Source organism: Pelobates fuscus, chromosome 13 (assembly GCF_036172605.1).
Source record: "Pelobates fuscus isolate aPelFus1 chromosome 13, aPelFus1.pri, whole genome shotgun sequence".
Taxonomy (NCBI): Eukaryota; Metazoa; Chordata; class Amphibia; order Anura; family Pelobatidae; genus Pelobates; species Pelobates fuscus.
This window is the reverse complement of record NC_086329.1, coordinates 22584200-22604914: the sequence shown is the minus strand read 5'-3', so window position 1 is coordinate 22604914 and position 20715 is coordinate 22584200. Positions and strand designations below refer to the sequence as shown.

Below are 20715 nucleotides of genomic sequence, written 5' to 3'. Positions count from 1 at the left end.
ATTTTTATTTATTCTGTGGCTCTGTGCAATAGGTGGACTAACAATCGAGTAGTTGCAAAATGACAAGTGGGACATACAGGAACCGGAGAGCCCTGATACAAGCTTACTAAAAGATTAGAAAACTATCTAAAGCAGTAGAAACAATTACTCGTCCAAGAGGGGCTATATTGTTTGTATATTTAAATAGTCAATCTTACCCACCTTTTAGAACTGATTAGAATATAATACATCCCAGCATATACATGGACTCCTACAAATATAGTCAACATTTTTGTTCATTTTAGCTGTATTAGTTAGTGTAAAGCTTTTTTTTGTTGGGTCACGCTTTCATTTTAACTTTAAAATGCTTTATTACTGTCTTCCCCTTATATTATTGTGTTGAACTCTCTGAATGCACTCTGAAATGTACTTAAAAGCTTAAAAATGATAAATGTTTATGCTTAACCAGTGGATAAAATGACATGTAGACAAACGGTCATTTTACTCTGCACCCCAACAAACCCATCCATCTGGAACATAGCACGACTCATAGTATCACAATTGTAGATGCTCTATAGTGTTTTCACCATGTGCTTGGCTCACTACTGCTACGTAAACACCGACGTGCACTGGTATGAGAAGCTTTATTTCAAGAGGCCTTTCTCACAATTACTATACAGAAACAAGTAGCTAACTGAGATCATGTAGGAATGCTGCAGGTAATTTAATCCCTTAAATGACAAATATGTCACAGGTAAATGGGGTGTGTTTTTGGTGCTAGGTTTTTGTAAAGCCAACTGAATATCTACCCAGCTCTTCAGTAAGCTGTAGTGGTTATGGCGCTTGAAGTGTCCATTTTAAGGGATTAAAGGAACACTATAGGCACTCAGACCACTTCATCTCAATAAAGTAATCTGGGTGCCATGTGACCCCTGTTTTACCCAGCAGCTGAAACCGATGCCGTTCTCATAGAGACCATCTGAATGGTGCAGCACGGCTATTGCCTATGCATGCGCACTAGCTTTCCTATGACTAAAGCACTATAGCATTGGGAATACATATTCGAATTCCTGACGCTATAGTGTTTCTTTAATTAGTTCTTACCAGTAGCAAACAGACCACTGGTCCCATGCGTACACTTAGGCTGTACCCTGAGACTGATATCTATGTATGTCTCTCTGTGTGTGTGTGTGTGTGTGTGTGTGTGTATGTCAGTATGTATGTATGTATATATCTATCAGTATGTGTGTCAGTATGCATGTATGTCTGTGTGTGTGTATGTCAGTATGTCTGTATGTATCTGTGTATGTATATATCTATCTGTGTGTGTGTGTGTGTGTGTGTGTCTGTATGTATGTGTATATATGCCATTATGTATGTATGTATGTCAGTATGTATGTCTGTTTGTCTGTATGTGTGTTCGTCTGTATGTACGTCAGTGTGTGTGTCTGTATGTCAGTATGTGTGTGTGTGTGTTTCTGTATCTCCATCTCCTTATGCTTGTGTATGTGTCTATATGTGTGTATGTCTGTTTCAGTATTTGTGTCTGTTCGCTGGCGAATAGTTCCCGGGCGAACATAGCTTGTTCGCGTTCGCCACGGCGGGCGAACATATGCGATGTTCGGTCCGCCACTTATTCGTCATCATTGAGTAAACTTTGACCCTGTACCTCACAGTCAGCAGACACATTCCAGCCAATCAGCAGCAGACCCTCCCTCCCAGACCCTCCCACCTCCGGGACAGCATCCATTTTAGATTAATTCGGAAGCTTTCCATCACTATTGTGGCCAGAAAGAGTCCCTGTGGGTTTAAAATTCGCCTGCCTATTGAAGTCTATGGCGGTTCGCCCGGTTCGCCCGTTCGCGAACATTTGCGGAAATTCGCGAACGGAAAATTTGATGTTCGTGACATCTATAGTGTCTGTTAGTATGTGTGTATCTTTCTGTGTGTGTCTGTGTCCTTTTGTGTCTGTGTGTGTGTATTCCTGTGGGCATGATTTGGAGGCGGGGCTTGGAGGCGGGCACCCGGGGGCCCAGACCTTGAGCTGTGTTAGGGGCCCCACAATTTCTGATGGCGGCCCTGTCTATAAGACACAGGTTAACTTGTTTCTATATTGAGATTTTACTTCGATATGATGTTCTAATTCTTATTTTCAAGACCCTAACATATTCTGCACTGCCGTGATGTACAATATGAGTTACTTCCATACAGATTCCCCTAATTTGTATTTATTTCTAGTGCATACACTGTACTATGTGTTGTTGGTACAAATACAAATATAATTTTTTATTTTTTTTAAATAATTATTTATTTTGATTGTGCAAAGGATTGACAAACACACATATAATGCCACAACAGCATGTATACACATATCAACAACATAGCATGGCATTTGGTAATGCTGCACATTTTTCATTGATGTTATAATATTGGAACTCAAGCTAAATGGATGTGTCCACTTAATAAACAAAAGCTAGGTACGTAGTTAGCAAGGCATAAGTAGGCACATGGAAAACATAGTATAGTAGCCACTGGATCCCCACTATCACAGCTGCATCATGTTATATTAGGCTGAAAACAATATGATGGTCTAAGAATATATAAACAAAAGTAAGGAAAACTAGCTTGGTTTAACATGTAACAATGATTTGATAAATTAAGTTAGAGGGTCAGAATGGCAACCACCAGAGGGGACCCCACAGAAGAACTGGCAAATTGCCCAAGTGGGAAAAGTGAAGTTTTGGCCACTTCCCTGACATGTCAAGCTCACTGTGGTAGGCATGTGAAGGTCGTTGGAGGTAGCCATATCGGAGGTACGGGTTAGGGCGACTCTCCAGCCATTACCCCGGCACGCATCAGTAAACCACAGATTTTGGGGCTCTCAAAGTCCAAGTCCTTCCCCATAGGGGGATAACAGAAGACCCAGGTGTTGTAGGGCCGTTGAGTGCGGGTAACCTTCTGTATATGTGGATGATGCACTGGGGTCTCACTCCTGTTGGCCGTTGACCCAGGTGGGCTAGTAGTAGCAGGAACTTTTTCTGGTGAAGGTTTTTTGCCCGAGGTAGGCCCTCTCCCCTCCCTGCTCTCACTCCTCCATTAACCTTCCTGAGGTACAAGTGGCTTTCCTCCAAAGACACCCAGAAGTTCTCAAAGATCCTCTTCAAGCGCCTCAGGTATTGTGCAGCCCAGTCATGAGTTGTTCTCTCAGACTGTGGGAGCTTGTGATTCTGTGGTGAAGGCGCAACCGCCATCTTGCAGTCAGATTTCACGTAAGTACAGCAGCATAGGTAACCTCTGATAAGTGCTGGGAGCCAGTGGGGAATGGGGCTGCAAGATATCTCTGTGCTCGCTCAGTGCTGTGCAGGACGGATGATCGGCTTAAATTGAGGAACATGCTTGGAGCTTACCCAACACATGTCCAGTCGACATGAGCTTCAGGCCCCGCCCCCCACAAATATAATTTTTTAGGCAAATTAGTTTTTACTTATTCATTATTTATGTATATTTGCTAAGAGTTGTATTCTATTAGGGTTATCCCATCATTTACAACAAACAGTTACACTCCTTACCAAGTGCATTCAAGATGTAAATCCCCTCCCCCCTGCAAAATGGGAGGCAGAGATATATGCAGACTGGGAAATACTGGAGAAACTGGGAAAAACAAGACTCATGCATACAAAAGAGTGGGAGAGGGAGATCCTAAATAAGGGCATCTCCTGCACAAAGAGAGGACGAGTGGGATTCCTGCACACAGAGTGGAGAGAAGGACATTTCTTGGTGCTAAAAGGGTCTTGTAGAGAACCCTGCATAGAGATGGGGAGAAACTCCTGCACAAAATGATGAGGGGTGATGGGGATAAGTGCAAAGACAGGGGGTTTGAAAAAAGTTTATTCTGCAGAGAGAGTTTGACAGGTAGAAACCTGCCTGAGAGGCACATCCCCAATGTACCATAATACAGAGCATAATACTGTATATATTTATCTTGTCCTGCCAATAAAGCGTTTTGGGGACCCCCTGAGGGTCGTGGAAAACAGGCTTGAGTAATCAGAGAAATTAAAGGGGTGAATCCTGCCCTTAGGAGGGTAAAAAGGAATACCTCCTGTATAAAGGCAAAAAAGACATGTGCCTTGACAGGAGGAGGTAGTCTACTATACAGAGAGAGCAGAATGGGCAGCCTGCCAGAGCCAGGCTGGACAGAAAAAGAGTCCGGCAAGGGGCAGAGTGTGGGCATAGTCACCTGTACAGAACCTATGGGGAAACAGACTACACCTGTAAAGGAGACGGGATGCTCCTGAGAAGAAGAGGAATGGGAAGAGTGGTAACAACGAAGAGGGAAAGAAGAAGTAGACTCCTGTACAGGGAGAAGAGAGACTGTAGCATCTTGTGAGGCCCGAAGAAGCAATGTGAGATCATACAATAACTACACATTCCTGCACTGTCCCTTCTGGATTCATAGAATCCAACAGAACAGATCTTCCAGCTGTTAACCTCATCCAAGTCTCTGAAAAGCAGAGAGTTGCCAGCTAGATCTCCAGTAGCACAAACACTGGAATTGTTTCAGTTCGCAAAACCCACAACTAAGTGCCAAGAAAATCATGCATAGCTCTAACAGGAACCAAGTCAGGGAAGGGGCATTGACAGAAAGGACATGGCTGCGACAGGTTCAACATTATGAAAGAGTATGGTGTCAGGATGGACCTACCTGTTACAGGTGACAAGGTGACATGTTAGGAAGTGAGTGCGACAATGACAGAATGTATGAAGCCATCTAAGAGGGATGTAGACAGAGACAGGATGCACATGACTGTGACAGTAAACATGTTACGGAGTGAGGAGGCAGTGACAGAAGGTGCTAGGTTGTGACCCCTATCGTAACAGGACTGCAGGAGATAAAACAAGGTGTAGTGTGACGTCAACAACTATGACGGGTAGTATGTCATGAGACGGGGGCTAGAGTAGTAAGAGGTACGTGACTGGGATATGGGAACCGTCAGTTCTATGAAATTGCACCACTGAATACAACATTGAAAATCAATTAGAACTTGTGCTTTTCTTTTAAATTTATATTAAAGATGTAGCTATCTATGTCACCGTCCTGCTAAGTGCAGGCACAGTCAGAATACACATTGCAATGGCAGTGGAGAATAAGAATCAGCAACATTCTGGGATATTTATCAAAGTGTTCTGGACGGTTAAATTCTATGATTATTTGAATTGTGTTGGCATAGTTACATTGTTGATCCAAGGAGAAATCTGTTTGCCATTATGGAGTCAGGAAGGATTTATTTTTCACCCTTGTGTGGCTTAATTGGAAATTGCAACAATTGTTTTTTTTTTTTTTGCCTTCTTTCGAATCAACAGGTTGAATTTGATGGACTTTAGTCTTTTTTCATAACTATAAAAGTAGTGGTTACTTTCTGTCATTTGAATTGTATTTATTATAGCGATCTAAAAAGTGACGATATCTCCATAGTAAATACCGAACATTTTCGCAGAAATTTCCATTTCAGAAGACGCGCAGATTGAAAGTAGTGGAAAAATTCAATGCGATCCGTTGCATTGGCAAAAGAAAGCAACAGATGAAAAAAAAAATAATACATTTAATAAATTGTGTAAAAAAAAATGCCAAAATTAAACAGATAGGTGATAGATAGTTTTCTGTTTTTCCTCCTCGCTCTATGCTGACTGACAGCTGCAAATGGAAGAAGGTAAGAACGTCTGACATGGATCCAAGAGGAAAACTCACACAGCGTTATCCACTAAATTGAGAATTGCTGGATATTTAAAGTGAATTCAAAATTCCAAATAGACTAACTGAAAACAGAATCGACCTGGAAAATTTTTCGATTTAGTTTTAGTCTATTGTGGCCCTAAATTTTGAAATTAACTTTGAATTCCAATTCTCAGCAATTCACAGTTTAGTGAATAACCCTACCTGATTCACGATGGGCGTAAATACATCTGTGTAAATATCTATATTTAAATATATTTTTCGGATCTCAGAAACACATATTTATTAAAGGAACACAAACGTGTATTCCTGGCCTTATAGTGTTAAAAACACAATTAGCACTAATCCACCTCCCTTAAATACAGTATAAACGTACCTTATTTCCAGCACTGCTCAGGTCCACTGACGCTGGTTTTACCGATGCTGATTGGCCGGCGTCCATTTGGGGTGGCGTTTGGCTTCACCACCCTGCTCCATCACCTTGGCTGACATCATCAGAAGTGACGATCTCAGCCAATCACAATGCTTTGGCTTAGAGCATCAATTCTGATGATCTCGGCCAAGGAGGCTGGGGGAGGGAGAGGGGGGGTGGGGGTGTAGAGTCAAACACCACTCAGGCTAATCAGCATCTCCTCATATAGATGCATTGAATCAATATGGGGATCATTTGATGTCTCCATGCAGTGTGTTGCAGTGTTTATCGCAAAAAGCCTGCAGGGACTGACTACACTCCCCAAACAACTACATTAAAGGGACACCACACTGCCCAAATACAAAATATTTTTTAAAAATTAATGTTTAGTAGATAAAACCCCAATGAAAGCTTGCATGCATTTAATTTTCATTAGAGTATATCTAAAATCGGCTTGTAAAACCTGCAGTTCTCTTGTCTGCTGCCTTTACAAGGTTCCCCCTTCTAACCCTGCCCAGACTTTCTGTGGCTGTTCAATCACAGTCTTTCCAATTGTCATGGAGTAACACTTCCGGGTTCGGCACACAGCGGTGAGGAGCCGGATCCCGCCCCCCTCTGACACGGCCCTGACGGTATTTAGGGAGACTGGGACAGAGAGAGGGTGCTTGGTGATTGATTGTGTGAGCTAATGTGCAGGGGCGGACTGAGAACCCTCAGGGCCCCCGGGCAAAATAAATCAAGGGCCCCCTTACAGGCCCCACCCATACTCCGCAGCAAGCGCCACCCATGTCCCGCCTCCAGCCACACCCTACACAATCTTTAGACACAAGGAACAAAAGTGCAATAATCCCTTCGAGGCCCCAGTAGAGACTACAATTGAGGGCTAATGGGCCATGGAGGGGGGTCTTTATAGCAGAGGCTATCTCAGTGTCCTTTAGAGAGTGTGTTAGAAAGAATCCCCTCCAGGCCCTATAAGAGACTACAATGGAGTCTAATAGGCTTGGAAGGGGGTCTTTCTAACAGAGGCCATCTCAGTGTCCCTGATGGAAACAGTCGCCTCCAGGCCACAGTAGAGACTACAATTGAGGGCTAATGGGCCATGGAGGGGGGGAGCATTCTAGCAGAGGCTATCTCAGTGTCCTTTAGAGAGTGTGTTAGAAATAATTTCCTCCAGGTCCCATTAGAGACTACAATAGAGTCTAAAGGGGCCTGGAGGGGGGGTCTCTCCAACACTCTGGTTCCTATTCACAATATAGCAACACAACATAGCTCGCTGATACCTAGGCCAAGTTGGCTCCTCTTACCTTAATTACTGTTGCTGGGTGGCAGTCTGTGGGCTTGCTGGAAGGCTGTGGGCTTACTGGCTGCGGCTGGCAGGCTGTGGGCTTGCTGGCAGGCTGTGGGCTTGCTGGCTACTGCCGGCAGGCTGTGGGCTTGCTGGCTGCGGCTGGCAGGCTGTTGGCTTGCTGGCTGTGGCTGGCAGGCTGTGGCTTGCTGGCTGTGACTTGCTGGCTGGCAGGCTGTGGCTTGCTGGCTGCGGTTGGCAGGCTGTGGGCTTGCTGGCTGTAAGCCTAACTGGTGGCCTGTGGGCTGGCTGGCTGGCTACTGGCCAGCCTGTGGGCTGGCTGGCTTGCTGGCTACTGGGGCACTTGTTGATTATTTAAAGAAATAATCCATGCACAATAACCACTACTGCTCTGTGTAGTCGTTATGGTGCCAGGAGGGCCGGGCCCCCCTTTCAGAGTAAGTAGTCAAACCGTTTAAGAACAGTTTGACAACTTATCTGGGGTCTGCTGGGATATGAGGCTGTAGTAGGGTATAGGAGCAGTGGTGCAATGTGTAAGGGGTGCAGTGTGTGTGAAAGGTTGTGTGTGTGAGGGGGTGTAGTGTGTGAATGTGTAGGGTGTGTGGGGCAATGTGTGTATGAGGGGGCTGTGTATGTGTGTGGCAATGTTAGTATGGGGGGCTGTGTGTGTATGGGTGGGCAGTGTATGTGTGTGTGTGTGAGGCAATGTGTGTAAATGTGTATGGTGTGTGTGGGTGTATGGGGGGCAGTGTGTGAATGTGTATGGTGTGTGGGGGCAGTGTTGGTGGTCACAGTGTTGAGAGTGAACTCTAGCCCGTAGCTCCAGGGCTAGAGTTTACTCTCGCAAGAGCCGTAACGTTGCCGTGGTAACCGCGGCAACGATCTGTGCTCGCGCAAGAAGGACCCAGAGGAGCTGAAGGCTGAGCTCCCGGGTCCTCTCTTCCTCCCTCCCCTGCCGGCTGCCCGCACGGTGCCTGCGGACAGGGGAGGGGGCAATTGCCCTCCTCTTACCCCCCCTCCCCCTCTTCTTACCCCCTCCCCCTCTTCTTACCCCCCTTCTTACTCCCCCCTCTTCTTACTCCCCCATCACTCTCTTCTTACCCCCCTTCTTACTCTCCCCCTCTTCTTACTCCCCCCTCCCCCTCTTCTTACTCCCCCTTCTTACTCCCACCTCTTCTTACTCCTCCCTCTTCTTACTCCCCCCTCTTCTTACTCCCCTCCCCCCTCTTCTTACCCCCTCTTCTTACTCTCCCCTCTTCTTACCCCCCCTTTCCTTTCTCTTCTTACCCCCCTCCCTTTCTCTTCTTACCCCCTCCCTTTCTCTTCTTACCCCACTCCCTTTCTCTTCTTACCCCCCTCCCTTTCTCTTCTTACCCCCTCTTTCTTCTTAACCCCCTCTTTCTTCTTACACCCCCTCCCTCTTTGTTCTTACCCCCTCCCTCTTTGTTCTTACCCCCCTCCCCTCCCTCTTTGTTCTTACCCCCCCCTCTTTGTTCTTACCCCCCCCTCCCTCTTTGTTCTTACCCCCTCCCCTGTAGCGTGGCCGAGCTGCTCTTCGGTCCGCGGTGCCCGGCCGGAGTGATAGGAAGGTGCACACTCGTGCACCTTCCTGTCAGTCCGGCCGGGTACAGGAAACAGAAACTCCTGTTCCGCGCGGGTCAGTCCGCCCCTGCTAATGTGTGAGCTGCCTCCGCGAGACCGCGGGCTCCACAGGCTCAGCTACTGAGAGCTACTTCCACCAGACTTACCTCTTCACAAGCTCAGACAAGCCGTCCCAGCCTTTGAGCAAATGCAAGGATTGCTACATGCCATAAAGGATTACAGGAGAACGGATACTTTGCTACTTTACAAGTGGACCATATCTCTGAACTATTGGAGGACTACCCATATTAACCTTAAGTATATCTTTCAGCTAATTGTCTGCAATATCATTTATTAATGGACTAATGCTTGCTTACTCAAACCTTCATTGCTTCAAGTTACTAATCTCATGAAGGATAACTCCCATCATGCTTATTCACTACGAACTGTTTCTTGCTTTGCAATTACATTCAGTGCTTTAAGTTACTAATCTCATGAAGGACAACTCCCATCATGCTTATTCACTATGAACTGTTCTTGCTTTGCAAATATTCTTAGCTACTTGATTATTGTTCCTATTGAAGATTATTCTCATGAACTAATGTTACTTAATGCATCTCTGAAGAAATACTTAATAATGAACTTTGTGTTGTTGATTACTTGCACTTCTTCTTATTAGATTATTGCCTAAATGCAATTCGTTTAAGTTTAACACGTATTAAAACTTTGGTTGAATCAAGTTACCAGTGATTTTCTCTTTTCTTAAAGCTACAGTATTGAAACTTAAGGATTCTCCATTTCTTCACTATTGTAATTAGGGAGATTACAAACTGCAGTTGAGTTCCAAACCAAATCACCCCTAGTAGCGTAACAGAATCACCAAGCCTAAAAAATGGAACCAGCAGAAGTGAATTCCCAAATTACCTCATTAACCCATAGAGTTGAAATACTCACACAAGGCATGCAGGATTTGCAAATTGCTAATGAGAGACTTCTTTCTTATATCAGAGAAATGCAAAATAAAGTTACACATTCTTCAAGTGACCCTGCTGTCTGCAATCCTGAAAAATTTTATGGAGATCGCTCTAAATATAGAGAATTTTTGAATTCATGCAAATTGTTGTTTACTCTTAAACCTAGGGCGTACCCCACAGACAGGATTAAAGTCTGTTCAATGATTTCCTATTTAAGGGGTGAACCCATGTCCTGGGCGCATATATTTATGGAAAATGAAGATCCTATTTTGGATTCTTTGGATAATTTTGTTGAAGCAATGTCACTACTATATGAGGACCCTAATAAACAAACTACTGCTGAAATTACTATTAGATTATTACAACAAAGAAATCGTCCTGTGGAGGATTATATAGCTGAATTTAAAAGATGGGCTTCAGAAACTCAATGGAATGAGATAGCTCTACGTAATCAGTTCAGTTTAAGATTGTCTGAAACAATTAAAGATTAATTATCTAGAACCATTCTTTCCCCAACGCTTGATACATTAATTCAACTCTCTATCAGTATAGATAGAAGAATCAGAGAACGAAAAGCTGAAAAGGCTCTCTCTAATTCATTTTGGAAAAAACCCAATCCACCTTTACGCATGTCTAATAAACCCTTGCAACCAAGTGAAGCTATGGAAGTTGGGTTTCAGGGGACCTTTATCTATTGAAGAAAAAACAAGAAGAAGAAATGTAAATCTCTGTATGTACTGTGCTTCTAAGGAACATCTTTTACAAGAATGTCCTTTTCTAAAATGCGCTAAGGAAGGAAGGCTTAAAATTAATACCTCAATTCTGAAAACTCTTCCCTCTTCCTGTTCTCATCAGTTTGCTGTACCTTTAATTTTACAATGGGACAAAGAAAGAATCAAGACTGAAGCTGTTATTGATTCTGGAGCTACAGGGATATTCATAGATTCTTCGTTTGTTGCAAACCAATAAAATTCCTTTTATGAAAAAAGCATCTTTTGTCTCCATCAGAGTTATTGATGGATCTTTAATTCCCTCTGGTCCTATAAAAAATGAAACAATTCCTATCAGGACAATTGTCAATAATAACCATTCAGAATTTCTTGTTTTTGATATAATAAAATCTCCTCTTTTTCTAATCATCTTAGGAATCAACTGGTTACAAACTCATAACCCCTTCATTCGTTGGACTCCCTTCTCTCTCACCTTTGACTCAGAATATTGTAAGGATAATTGTCTCCCACAGATTCCTACACTTCATTTAAGTCAAGAACAATTAAGACCTGGATCACGTAACAAAAAAGCTGATGTTCTTTCCAGAATTCCATTTAATCCTGCTTCAGAAAAGAAAACCTTTTCAATATTATCGAACGATAAAATTATTGGACTTACAACTACTATATTGGATGAACTGAAACAATTATCTTACAAGGAACTTGAACTACCTTCTACTCCTAAATTGTTCAAAAAAGATGGAATCTTTTATTTCAAAAATAGAATTTACATTCCTCCAAAACTCCGAAAGAACCTCTTAAAATGAATTCATAATTCTCCCCTTGCTGGACATCCTGGAATAAAAAAGACACCTGAACTCTCTACTAGACAATATTGGTGGCCTCGTCAAGACAAAGCCATTAAATCCTATGCTAAGTCTTGTCCAGTATGTCAAAGGTACAAAGTGGAACGTCATCTTCCTTATGGATTATTGACTGGATTGCCAGTACCTGAAAGACCTTGGCAGTCTATTTCCATGGACTTTATGGTGGAACTCCCTCCTTCTCAGAAATACACCACCATGCTTGTTGTCGTAGACCGTTTCACAAAAATGTCATATATCATTCCTTTGACAAAGTTACCCTTATCCTCTGAACTTTCCAAAGTTTTCATTGACAATATAATCAAATTACATGGATTTCCTGAAGAAATATTCTCAGACAGAGGTTCTCAATTTACTTCACGTTTTTGGAAGGAAATGTGTTCTTCACTTCAAATCCAACGTAAACTTTCTTCAGCATACCATCCGCAAACAAATGGCCAAACAGAACGAGTCAATCAATGTCTGGAACAATACCTTCGTTGTTATTGTACGTATTTACAAGATGACTGGAGTAATTGGTTACCCATGGCTGAATTTGCCTATAATAATTCCATACATACAAGCACCAAAATGACGCCATTCTTTTCAAATTATGGATTCCATCCCTCCTTATTCCCTGAAGTTCCCAAGACAACTTCTAATCCAATGGTTTCTTCTCAAAATATGGAAATGTCTTCATTGTTCAAGCAATTTAAGAAAAACCTCGAAAGTTCTATGTCGTTATATAAAAAGAATTATGATATTAAAAGGCGAGCTCCTCCTAAATATAAAATTTGGTGACACTGTTTGGCTATCTTCAAAAAATATTTCTACTAACCGTCCTTCTAAGAAACTAAGTCCTCTTTTTCTTGGACCTTTTCAAATTTAATCCATTGTTAATGAAAATGCTGTAAAATTTAAACTTCCCCCATCACTTAAATTGCATCCTGTTTTTCATGTTTCACTCCTAAAGTCTTTTCTCCCAGATCCCTTCCATAGGGAACAATTGTGGAAGCCTGACCCAATTGAAGTACAAGGAGAATTGGAATATGAAATAGAGAAATTTCTTGACTCCAGACTTCATAGAGGTAACTTACAATACCTTATTAAATGGAAGGGTTATGGAGAAGAAAATAACACATGGGAGAATTCCTCTGACATACATGCATCAAAGTTGATTACTGCCTTTCACAGGAGGTACCCTCATAAACCGAGGTAATAGCACCCGGAGAGTGCTCCTTAGGTGGGGCGTTGTCAGGGTACCTGAAGCCTCTACCTCTAAGAGAGGTAGAGACTTAGAAGTTTATCCGTCCGGACGGCATGTCTCCTCGGTTCCTCGCGGTTCACCCGGTCTTGCTAACGCCGGCCGCGAGGGATCCACTTCCTTTTATAGCAGGAGGCTCAGAGGCCGACGTCATGACGCCAACCCGGAACATCCTGTCACTCAAATCAGTGGAGACGAATCAGGACTCGCCGGAGGCGTGTCTTCTCTCCCTAACCAGCATACTTAACAGTGGCTATCTCATTTACTCATTGCCCTGTCGTGGTTCTAGTCCGCCTAGTCACACAGTGCTTTGTTATTCTCTTGTCTTTTGGTTCCGACCCGGCTTTGGTATTTACTCTCCTGTCTTTCTGTTATCCTTGACCCGGCTTGTCTCTCGCTTACCTGTCTTCTCGTTCCCTTGACCTCGGCTTGTCTCTGACCATTCTATCGTAGTTATACGTTAAGTCCGGCCATTCTAAGGACCGGTATACGTATCTGCTACTCTTTGTACTCTGCGTGTTGGATCCCTGACCCGATCCTGACAGGCGTCCTGTCATGGAGTAACACTTCCGGGTTCGGCACTCAGCTGTGAGGAGCCGGACCCGCCCCCCTCTGACACAGCTCTGACGGTATTTAGGGAGACTGGGCCAGAGGGAGGGTGTTTGGTGATTGATTGTGTGAGCTGCCTCCGCGAGACCGCGGGCTCCACAGGCTCAGCTATTGGGATCTACTTCCACCGGACTTGCCTCTCCACAAGCTCAGACAAGCCGTTCCAGCCTTTGAGCAAATGCAAGGATTGCTGCATGCCATAAAGGATTACTGGAGAACGGATACTTTGCTACTTTACAAGTGGACCATATCTTTGGACTATTGGAGGACTACCCATATTAACCTTAAGTATATCTTTCGGCTATTTGTCTGCAATATCATGTATTAATGAACTAATGCTTGCTTACTCAAATCTTCATTGCTACAAGTTACTAATCTCATGAAGGACAACTCCCATCATGCTTATTCACTATGAACTGTTTCTTGCTTTGCAATTACATTCAGTGCTTCAAGTTACTAATCTCATGAAGGACAACTCCCATCATGCTTATTCACTATGAACTGTTTCTTGCTTTGCAATTACATTCAGTGCTTCAAGTTACTAATCTCATGAAGGACAACTCCCATCATGCTTATTCACTATGAACTGTTCTTGCTTTGCAAATATTCTTAGCTACTTGATTATTGTTCCTATTGAAGATTATTCTCATGAACTAATGTTACTTAATGCATCTCTGAAGAAATACTTAATAATGAACTTTGTGGTTGATTACTTGCACTTCTTCTTATTGGATTATTGCCTAAATGCAATTCATAAAGGTTTAACACTTATTAAAACTTCGGTTGAATCAAGTTACTAGTGATTCTCTCTTTTCTTAAAGCTACAGTATTGATACTTAAGGATTCTCCATTTCTTCACTATTGTAATTAGGGAGATTACAAGCTGCAGTTGAGTTCCAAACCAAATCACCCCTAGTAGCGTAACACCAAGACATATATTGTTAGTCAGGTGCTCTGGGCAATTGCTACCTCTTGAGGTCAGCTGCATTGAGCTAATGAAACCAGGAAGTAACATAACCTGTTGCCTGCTTGAAAGCCAATGGGGTGTGTGGCGGGACCTCTGCCTGTTCGTGAATTGCTATATTATATTTGGTGTATTTTTCTTATGAATGTTCTACACGAAGGGAATGCATTCACCTCCCGAATGGGGACCACCCCTACAACTCATTTAGAATGTGGCTTTAGCGAATTGCTGCCCACCTCATTCTGTTCCTGAACGAGGTCCTCCCCAGTGCCCCTTGGAATGATCGCAACAATCAATTAGAATGATGACAACTTGCAACATAAGTATGAAACTGCAAGGGAAGTAATTAAAGAGTGCTCCCCTATGTGGCTGCCGTTGGTATAGATGGGCGGCAACCAGGGGAAGCATTTGTGTCCCGAAAGGAGACGCTTCCCTTGTCTGGTTACACCCAGGTACCCTGCGAACGGAGGCTGTTCGTGGCGGTTACCGTTCTGGGGGTCCCTGAGATTGGTGGGGACACTCTTGGGGGACAATGGTGGTTTAGCCGGCTGTCTGTAACTGGAAGTCCAGGAGGAGCTTTACCGCGCTGGGGCTCCCAGGTACAGAGGCTCATGGGATAAAGGCCCCTGTCCTCGGAGGCGGGAACCCTAAGGATGGGTGGTGGGAACATCGGACAAAGGGATTGGAGTTCCGTTTCCGACAGGAGAACCCTGGGAGGGGACACTAAGTGGAGGGAACTGAGGACAAAGGGACTGGGATTCCGGATCCGTTATACGACCCCTGGGAGGGGACATTGTCTTTCTGTGTGATGGGGAAAAATATAGCTGAGTGTGACCAATAAAGTTGTTGTTGTTGTAGTACCTCCAGGACTGTGTGTCGTCCGGTTACTGGGTGGGAAATGGGTCTCTCTGTATTCTAACTGACTTACTTTTAGGGAAGGACATGGCTGAGCAGGGACAACCAGCCCGGTTGCTAGCAGGCCCGCTACAGGGTGTAACCAGATTAATTAATTAAAGTTTCAATTTTGATTGAAATCTACACTTTTTGCAAAACGAAAAATAAGAGGCTACACTGTTCAAACTTAATAAAAGCCTTAATAAAACAAAGAAATGACTGCAGTTACCTTACCATATACTGTTTATCGCATGCTATCACCTTTGATTTCTGTTTGCCTGCAATTCTCCACCAAACAAAAATCATATACCATATGCTTACTTCATTCATTTATTTATCGAGATCATATTTTTATACTTTACGTGATCCTATAGCACAAACTAGAGTTTATGAAAAAATTATGGATTATCAATCTGATAAACATAGGTTTTCCTCGGATTGATGGGACCACAATGTGAATACTCCTTCCTTTCATTCGATGCTAGATGGGTTTGGTTATTACGTTTCAAAAGAGACCTGTAGGACAAATGTTTAGCCCTACAGTTTATTCTATAGATCCTTCCTGATTGTTAGAGTTATATCCAAGATATATTTTGGCACAATTCTTACTTTATAAAGGTATAAACTGTTATTTACTAAAGAAATAATTCAAAGTGAATTTCAGATTTAAGACTAGAGCAGTCACATGTAAATCATAGCTCAGAATCTTTCCAGTTTGCTTATTTTGACTATAAAAGGTTAACTTCAAGCACCATGACCTAAGTGATTTAAAATGGTCATGGTGCCTGGAGTCTGTATGTAAAGCTTTTTGCTATGAAACGCTGCGCATACAGAGTTTAACCCCACTGCTGTTAGTTCTATAAAATATTTGGCTCCTGAGCAGTAAAATAGTTTGCCCCATTACCTGGGAATGGCACCAGGATACTTCTACCATCATAACCACTGCACTGGGCTCTAGTGGTTATGGTGGTTGGACTAATCCTTTAGATTTGAAATTCACTCTGAATTCTCATTCTAGTGAATAACTTGGTAAGTGTTTCACAAGTTACTTCGAGCTGGTATATTTCGATGTTTATTGCACTGCTACTAAAAGTTATGTTACATGCACCCCTTCTCTAACCATTCTTGTTTTTGATGTTGCCAAAATAATAATACAAATAGTAGGTAAGATACACAAGTAACTGACAGGAGTTAAATAGCTGCGAAAGGTACCATAAAAAGCAGTCATGGGAACCGTGACAGGAGGCAAATAGCTGTGACAAGGTACCATTTTAGGTGGGGAAATGTCAGAAGGAGGAATGTAGCTATGTCAATCAAAAGGAGCCATGACATACAAACCTTTGATAGACACCATGTTGTGCTGTTAGTGAGGAGTAGAAGAAGATGCCATTGTACACAGTGATGGGGACATTGATGAGAAGTATTATTGTATGAAATAATGAGGACATTTATATGAGGTTTACAGTTATGAGAAGTATCAGTGTATGGAATGATGAGGACAGTTATATGTAGTATACAGCTATGAGAAGTGCCAATCAACGTAGTAATGGGGACAGTGATGTAAGTTATACGGCTGTGAAAGTCGTTATACGATGTTATGAAGAAAATTAAAGTTGGAGAAGGAACGAGGATACTGGGGTTCGTTTGGATGGCCACCTTTGTTATTCTCATAATTGTAACATCTACAATCCCCGTGGTTTTCCAATTGACATGAATTAAGCCTGTTGTGACCAGTCACCGTTGTGTTAGTCTACCAGAGGAGTAATACCTGAGATAGCATATTACTGTAAATTAACCATGCAGGTTACGGCTGAAAAGTAGTCCTGTGCCCTGTTAAATGGTAATTCGTATGGAAAGCAAACTCACCTAACATACCTTATAGCACAAAAAAAAAAAAACAACAATACCCACCCTCCTGACTGCAGAGATATTTCTCATTGAAACCACACATTTCCTTTAAAACCTGGGTGTGAGCTGTCAGCCGGCAGGTGGGTTAATGAGCAGCAGTTAACATGGATAAAAGCAGTTTCTGAGACAAATCTTTTCTAAGAGTTACAGAACTATGCAACCTCTGTGGCTCTAGTTAGGATATGTCTCCATCTAGCCAAAAAAAAATTATAGCAGTAATTAACCCTACTGCAGCCAAACAGGTCGGTATCGCACATCACTCTTCAGCAATAGGGTTTATTCTTTAAACAGTGCATTGTGGTGAATTTATAAATAAATGCTACATTTTTTGCCAAAATGGTCAAGATGGAAAAAACGTCCCAACTGATCTCTCTTTCCGGCTTGGACTTTTTGAAAAAATATTTGCAATTCATTTAACTATTCTGCAAAATTCATTATTTTTTGGGGCAAAAACACAAACACTGGCATTGTGAATGTGGATCATCCTCTGTTAGATAATGCAACCTAATTAATGACAATCCATCTTATATTTCTGTGTTATAAACGTATACATGCAGCAGTGATAACCAGTAATTAATACGTCTTGCTAAATACTGTGGAATAAGAGAGCAAGGTTGATATGACACTATTTCTGGGGATTACTCACAGAGTTTCGGTGTTGGGGGGGAGCTCCGGCAAAACTTGCAGATCTGTACATGTGATCTTGTAGCTCATGTCGTCTGTGCATTCACAGCCATTGGGGCATGAGGTTGCAGAGATTGGTGGAAAAAGCAGCAAGGAAAAGAGGAACCAGCACCACCAGGGCATCTCTACGGGCATTGCAGGCAGAAAGAGAGTAACGCCAGCTTCACATGTCTTGGATGGACGTACAAATGGACTGGATCATCAAAGGGTGATGCACTGGCCACCAAGTATTACTGGTTAAGACAACTAAGTTTACAGAGCTCCTGTAAATCACAAAAAAATATTTGATAATGAGTTGTCCAACACAATATAGATTCCAAGTTCTTCGGAGCAGTAATCATTGGTGCAAACTGCTAAATGTTCAGATACATTCTATTGGTTTCCTTAGTGATTGGACCTTTTTATAGTTATTTGCCCCAGAACAGCAGCTGTTTTTGCCATGAGGCATAAGGCTATCCTGGATTTAAGATGAGGCCAGGGACTAATGAAAGTATTTAGAAAATTGGGCAAAAATGGGCCGAATGGTTCCTATCTGCCGTCACATTCTATGTTTCAATATTTGATAAATTTCCTTCTTAAGTTATAATTTACATGGTTTACAGCTGGTTTACATATGTACGTGCAGCTGAATACAGACCCAATGTACAGGCAAACCTTTTGATTACAGTGTAGGATCCCCCTGGTTTGGGAGTATGACACTGTATACTAATGGTTATCACTAACTGTCTTTCCACAGAATGCAGCTATTAAAACTGGAAACTCATATAATTTCACCAAACCTGGATTTGAGTGTTGGTAATTACAATTCACATTAGGAAGCTCTCCATAGAGGTGATGGGGAACTACACTCAAAATGCAGTTCAGTACAACCCATTGAGTGTATTTGAAATTAGCAACTTATATTTGACTGATTAGACTGTAAAAATACTTAGTATTTTTATGCCTTCCTTGTGACAACACAGCTTCAACAAAACATTTTTTCAGCCTCTATTTTTCACAAATTAACTACTAAAATGTTAGACTTAGTTTATATTAACTAAAAAAAATCCAGATTTTTATTGTGTTAACAGATTAAGTTTAGTGTGTATTTTTTATGGTATTAATTTATTTATTGGTCAGCATTGAACTTGAAATCTGCTTGTTTATGGTATTATTTAAAATGCGGCTGTTTTATGATTAGAACAGTCAATGATAAAACAAGAAACATATACAGACTAAATCATCCATTTATTGCGCTAAATAAGCAAACTATAACATTTAACATTACAGAAAATCTAAATAAATAAATTATAATGATGGTTTCTCTTATGACTGCACTATTACAACAAAATTAAATCGAGGACTTGGAAGTAACAAAAAGCCCTAAAACATAAAAAAACAAACAGTTTTGCAATTTTCCCATCGTGATCACATTAAGTTTGTATTCATTAAACACTGAGCAGTAGTGAACCAAACACAAATTGCAAAATGTACAGAAAGATATCACAGCTATGAACATAAATGTGTTTTGAGAATTTTTGCCAAATCAACACCTTTTGCCTACATTTTAAAATTCAGTTTTCATTTCATTACAATTTTGTGTTATTCTCGGTAAACTACATCGATTATACTGTGATTTGAACCATTTGAGATCAACATTGATAAATGCAGAGGCTATATATTAGTGTGCATGAGATCTTGAAAAGTTTAGTTAATTAAGTACACTTCATCTCAGTGTAACGTTTATGGAATAGGACAAGGTTTATTGTTTTGAGAACTGCAGAATCCATTTACAGAGTTCAGTGGACGGAGAACTGTTGGCTCCAGTGGTTGGTGTATAGAGAGCTGTAGGGTTCTATGAGAAGTTTCTGCAGAGTTCTATCTTCGGTTTATGCAGAGCTATTTTCTTTAATATTAAGTATAGAATAAACGTAATAACTGCAGGGTTCCGTGCCAAGTCTAAGCAGCGCTACAGGCTTCATTTGAAGTTGGCATGGATTTCCACTTGCCAATTTTATTGCAGAGTTCAAGCCAAATTAATCCGATAACCAGAAGCCCTGTAGAACTCCAGAAAATATTTAGTAGTTATGTATGCAGTCTGCAGAAGAAAACATTCATGGCCACGTAAATATATTTATATCTTGCCTAAAATTGAGATTTTACACTTTTATTAACTATAAACTTGAAATGTCCTTATCTGTATGTCTTACGGACTGTTCTAACTCTAGAAAACTCCTATGTACACAACACAACTTAGCTTATGCTGGAACTGTATATATAATTATATTATATTGTTAATTTTGTAAGAACTGTATCTCTTCTGTTCTTAAATTAAATTCCCATTATTTAAATTAAAGCTATTATTTCTGAACTTCTAAAACACAAACTGTAAAAAAGAAATTCACTCTATGGATGTTGATCGATCACTTACTGTTTCCAGCATTTCCCGCAGGTCCCTCTCCAGTGTATCCAGACAGGCTGTGGGGATGTGAAACTTTCCTTCTGTTGCTTTGCTCAGACTGTAGATTGGGGAATGTGGACCCTGGCCTATTTTACCACCCCTGATGCTCCTGTATGCTTTGCAAGCGAAGAGTGTCTCCTCTGCCTGGTTATCACTGCAGGTACTTCAGAATTCATTGCAGCAATTCAAGTGCTACTTAAAAACTCAAGTTGCTTTTTTTTTTTTTTTTTCCACACAAACATCACCTCCCACCCCACTGCTGTCTCAGGAGGCCAGAAAGGTCTCTTATGAGCCAAGTCTTAGACCTCAAGAATGGCATGGTTGAAAGTGGTGCTGCAGTGCCCTCTGTCGGTGATATCTATAACTACATGCACAATGAAAAAGTGTAGGCACAGA

At 41.8% G+C, this 20715-nt stretch overlaps 1 protein-coding gene across 1 annotated transcript in view; it reads right to left on the bottom strand.

The window, feature by feature from the left end:
• The window catches only part of TSHR (thyroid stimulating hormone receptor), an 83042-nt gene extending 62553 nt beyond the window's left edge, over nucleotides 1-20489 (bottom strand). The window contains exons 1-2 of the mRNA XM_063440487.1: nucleotides 20290-20489; nucleotides 17842-18142 (exon numbers count right to left, since the gene is read on the bottom strand). Coding sequence (XP_063296557.1) covers nucleotides 17842-18014 — 173 coding nt within the window. The 5' untranslated portion in view covers nucleotides 18015-18142; nucleotides 20290-20489. The remainder of the gene's footprint in view (nucleotides 1-17841; nucleotides 18143-20289) is intronic.
• Nucleotides 20490-20715: the final 226 nt, after the last annotated feature.